The sequence below is a fragment of the Camelus dromedarius genome, chromosome 5 (assembly GCF_036321535.1).
Source record: "Camelus dromedarius isolate mCamDro1 chromosome 5, mCamDro1.pat, whole genome shotgun sequence".
Lineage (NCBI taxonomy): Eukaryota > Metazoa > Chordata > Mammalia > Artiodactyla > Camelidae > Camelus > Camelus dromedarius.
In genome coordinates, this window is record NC_087440.1 from 29,545,459 (window position 1) to 29,550,579 (window position 5,121).

The 5,121-nt window shown below is 36.2% G+C and overlaps 1 protein-coding gene across 1 annotated transcript; it reads left to right on the forward strand.

Annotated features, from left to right (window-relative positions):
- Window positions 1–766: 766 nt before the first annotated feature.
- Window positions 767–1,883, forward strand: LOC105103700 (olfactory receptor 11H12). Its single transcript, XM_010997310.3, has one exon. It carries the CDS (start codon window positions 791–793, stop codon window positions 1,736–1,738), a length of 948 nt encoding a protein of 315 aa, XP_010995612.1. The 5' UTR covers window positions 767–790; the 3' UTR covers window positions 1,739–1,883.
- Window positions 1,884–5,121: the final 3,238 nt, after the last annotated feature.

A 5,121-nucleotide genomic window follows, 5' to 3' on the forward strand; every position in this document is an offset into this window, starting at 1 on the left:
AGCATCTGACTTCTTTCATCTAGTGGAAGATTTTTATTTTAAACAAGCATATAAGGAAAATGAATCCCAAAATTTTGTGGAAAAAAATTCTTCAAAAAATAAACTCCCATATTTGGCTTTTATTTTGCAAACTTCTGTTTAAGTGAAAGATTAAGTGCAATCTTAAAGCCCCTGTACTCTACAGAAGACACTGCAACATCACAATATTAAAAGTCAGTGTTGGTAAGTAACCTTATAGCATAACATTTTTAAGATGCCTAAGCTAACAACAACAGGAATGCAGAGATACTGGCTTTAAAATGATTATTATCAACTTACTACGAAATATGTTCATTTCTTTTTCATATTTGAATAATATACTAAGTAACATATTTAACTGAGATGTAAATAGAAAAATAACTTTCTGTACTGAGTCTATTGCACCGTAATATGGGTTTAGGGTAAGAAACTAGTATGTTTATTAAGCATTAATTTCGTGCTATATGCTATGCAGAAACTGTCATAGATCATCCCTGCCACCCCACAAAAAATAAGCTTACAAAACGCATTTAACATTCTATCCTAGTAAAGGAGAGATTTAGAAGCAGGCAAACATTTATTTCTGTGCAGCCAGTTGCCTACTGTGCCCAAAACTCAGAGTATATAGCCAAGAACAAGTAGACTATGTTCTCTTCCTAAGTGATGATTCTTTTGAAAAATGAGTATTCTCTTCATTCCTAAACAGGAACATGTTTGAAACTAGTCCTAACTGATAAACACATGTCTCTTGACCTTGCAGGTTACTGAACCAATGAATACCTCTGAGCCAGATTCCAGCTTCCCTTTTGTAAGAGAATTTATACTCCTAGATTTTTCTTGTGAGTGGAAAATTCAGATCCTCCTCTTCTCACTCTTCCTTACAACATATGCTCTGACCATAACAGGGAATGGGTCTATTGTTTGTGCATTATGGTGTGACCAGCGACTCCACATCCCCATGTACATATTCCTGGGTAATTTCTCCTTTCTAGAGATCTGGTATGTCTCTTCTACAGTCCCCAAGATGTTGGTCAACTTCCTCTCAGATAAAAAGACCATCTCCTTTGTTGGATGTTTCTTCCAATTTTATTTCTTTTTTTCTTTGGGAACAACTGAATGCTTACTTTTGGCCACCATGGCCTTTGATCGGTACCTTGCTATCTGCCACCCCTTGCACTACCCTAATATCATGACTGGGCATCTCTGTACCAAACTGGTCATTATCTGCTGGGTTTGTGGATTTCTGTGGTTCCTGATCCCCATTATTCTCATCTCTCAGATGCCCTTCTGTGGTCCAAACATCATTGACCATGTTGTGTGTGACCCAGGGCCACTATTTGCTTTGGCCTGTGTCTCTGCTCCAAAAACCCAACTGCTTTGCTACACTCTAAGCTCATTAGTTATCTTTGGTAACTTCCTCTTCATCCTTGGGTCCTATACTCTTGTCCTGTTAGCAGTGTTGCGAATGCCTTCAGCCAATGGGAGACGGAAGGCCTTCTCTACCTGTGGGTCCCATTTGGCTGTGGTATCCCTCTTCTATGGCTCTCTGATGGTGATGTATGTGAGCCCAGGACTTGGACATTCTGCTGGGATGCAGAAAGTTGCAACTTTGTTCTATGCTATGGTGACCCCACTCTTCAACCCCCTCATCTATAGCCTACGGAATAAGGAGATAAAGGCAGCCTTGAGGAAAGTTCTGGGGAGTTTCAACACAATCTAAGACATACTAGATGATCCCTCCATTATCAGGTCAGTATAGTCCAACCAAAAGCAACCAGAATTATATTATCATCCAAATCTTCAGATGTGGATTTAATGATATTAACTTCTATCAGCCTACAAAATTAAGGCTCTATGGGGCCACTTATAATCATAAAGTACTGAGATTATATAGATAAATGGAAATGTTGGATTCCTCTTGGCACTTAGACTGCATATTAAATAAGAAATGTACACATTTGGGTGTTTTTTGGATAGTTCTTAAGATTCATCTGTGATAAAAATTTCTAAATTCTATTTGATAATTTAGATGAACAGTTCCAGAGTCAATAAAATTATATTTATGTCATTTTGCTTGTTTAGTTAGCTGGTTGTAAATAAAAGAAGGAAATACATTCTTTCCGATTGTGGTTCTTATTATATTTGGCTTTATTATTTTCCTCGTAAATAAACCCTTAAAAGCAATCATGCAAAATTTCTGTTGGACAGTAGCAGTATGCTAGCTTAGTAACATACAGACATATGTTACTTCCTTGATACACTACCTCTTTCTAAGCCCCTAAAGGGTAGGTTCTAATTCTTTATATAACAGCGTCAAAGTGTTCTTTGAAATGCAGTATTCTGAGGACTAATAGTTTCACCAAAATGAAGTAGCACCAAAAATTTGATTGGTCAGGCAATGGGATTTTACGTAGTAGAATATCTCCTTCTAAAAACTGGAGAAGGAAATGATCTTGGGGATAAATTACTTAAGTTCAAAAAAATAAATAAATAAATGACAGTTCATTGTTATTTCTTGCTGAAACAGTGTTAAAATAACATTAAGGAAAAATTTTAAAGAAGGATCCAGAATTCAATCCCTATAACTATTTTAACTGGTATGTATGTTTTACATAATATAATGTCAAATTTATTCCATACTGTGGCAAGTTTTTATAATGAATTTTAGGAACTATAATACTACATTCAAGTAATATGGCATGGATTGTAAATTTTTATGTGGTGAGGTGAATATTTTCCTAGGAGGAGAACTATCCTTCCCAATAGCTTGTATCTGACTTGTGAAAGACAAAATAAGAGGGATTAGGAGAAAAATGAATGTCACCACTATACAATAGTGACCACTTAAAGAATGACTACTCAGGGAATCAGACCATCCTTCTATCCATTACCAAGTCTTTCTTTGAACATTATTTCCATTCTTTTATACCTTAATAAAATCGTTACAAAGATTTGCCATAATTAGAAATTGAAAACCTAAATTAGGACTCATCATTTAATCCAAAACCAAAACTGCCCCAGGAAATTCAGGATGTTAGAATATTATGTGTATTTAACAATTTCCCCTATAGGGTTTTTACCTTAGGACAGTTTCCTGGCAAAGAGATGAATTACTCCGTTCTAAAGGTAGGAATGCATTTGTGAGTTTTGAAATGGACATCCCAGGTAAGACAACTGTTTGTTCTTTTCATGCGAGAAGATCTCAGGCTCTTTCTCAGATCTGTGCCATATAATCTCTCACTTAGGGAGGATGTTTTCTAACTCTGTATCCTTCTCCTGATTATGTGAGTTTTAAATTTCCTGAGATGAGATAAGGAATGGGCTCAAGAAGAACAGGTAGTCAAGGCAGGAAATATTTCTACCATAATGTGAGACTCCCTACCATGGGTTAAGAAGTCAATATATTTGTGCAACCACTGGTTTTCAGTGATCTCTTCTTACAACCCCAAATACTAGGACAGCTGCACAACTCTTTCCATAGTATAACATTACAACTTGTATACAACATTTTTAAAGATCAAACTGCATTCCAAAGAGAGAGAGAGAGGTGGAAGGATAAAAAGCGTTAAGAATGGCAGTTAGAAGGCTGTGTTTGTTTGTTTGTTTGTTTGTTTGTTTCTGAACATTTAAACTTTCAAAAGAACATGACAAGGCAATATTTTAAAATAATTGTCCTGGTTATCGGTTTCCTCAGGGAAAATGAAAAAGAAAGTCGGTATTTTTTACTTTCAAGTATCAGTTATGGTGTTTTATTAGCTGCTTTTAAATTCTTGTTAAGCTGACCAAACACTGAATCTAACTCCCTCACAAAGTAAAATTTACTTATAAAAACAAACATTATATATGTTCAAAGTTTCAGGGAAAATAAGGGCATGGGGCACATGGGAAAACAATATTACAAGAAAAGAAAAAGTCGATTTCAGTTTAACAAATTTTAGAGGTGCAATTCACCACTATGGGGTTTGCTCTTATCAATAATAAAAGGAATAATAATTAACGTTTGAGCCACTTGTTTTGTGCCAGGCACTGTCCTAACCCTTTTACATACAAGACTTTATTTAACTACTCATGACAGCCCAAAGAGATCAATTCAGTATCACTGCATCTCCAATTCACTAAGGATGAAACAGGTACAAGGAGGAACTTACTTAATTGGAGATGGTGTTTGATCCCAGGCAGGCTAACTAGAGGGCCCACACTTTTCTACTTCTGTAGGGGAGAAGGGCCAACACTCTGGAATCAGACCAAATGATTTCTGATCTAAGTACTAGCACTAACTGTGTGAGCGTATGCAAGTTATTTGGACTTTCTTTTTTTATTTGTTTTAATCTACATTGAGCCAAGGATAATGCTTTCACCACAGTGTGGCTGCGATGAATAAATGAGGCAAGGCTAATCAGAAGAGGATCTTAGTGTTAGGGACAGCCAAGCAGGAATAACTCTCAGCAGGGACCTGTAGGCCATCACATCACTGGAGGACACGATCAGAAAGGCAGGCTGAAGCCAATGCTTAGTTCAAGCCCATTTTTTCACACTAAAAATGATAGATGAAGAAACCAAATGCCAATGTAATGACATATTAGAAAGCACTTGAAAACAAGGTATTCATTCAAAAACAATTCTGATACCTGCTAGTTTTCTCAACACAAAGCATCCCCTCGTTTGAGGAAAGAATACACAAAAATGTTTTCTAGAATCACAACTGCAATTTCATAATGAATTTATTCTGCTTGATGAAAGGAATGATGTAAAAAATTTACTTTATTTTAGCAAAATGGAGCAAAACATCAATGTGCTATTTATCAGTGCTCTGACACTAGGTTGAAATCATATTTGCAACTCATCAAAACTCCAAAAATTCAAAGAATTTCCCTAACTCATGAGACTTTCTCAATAACAGTACTACGTGGGTAAGAAGAATAGTTTTGATCTTATATTACACATGGAAAATCTAAGTACATAAAGGTTAAGTGATTTATCACTCGGCACAGCTAGTACCTCGGAAAGTCTGGATCTGGCCCCAGTTCCTTGAGTCACACTCCAGTTCTCTACACTCTCTACTGCCTTCCAGTGATCTCAAATCTATGACAACTTATCTTGCTA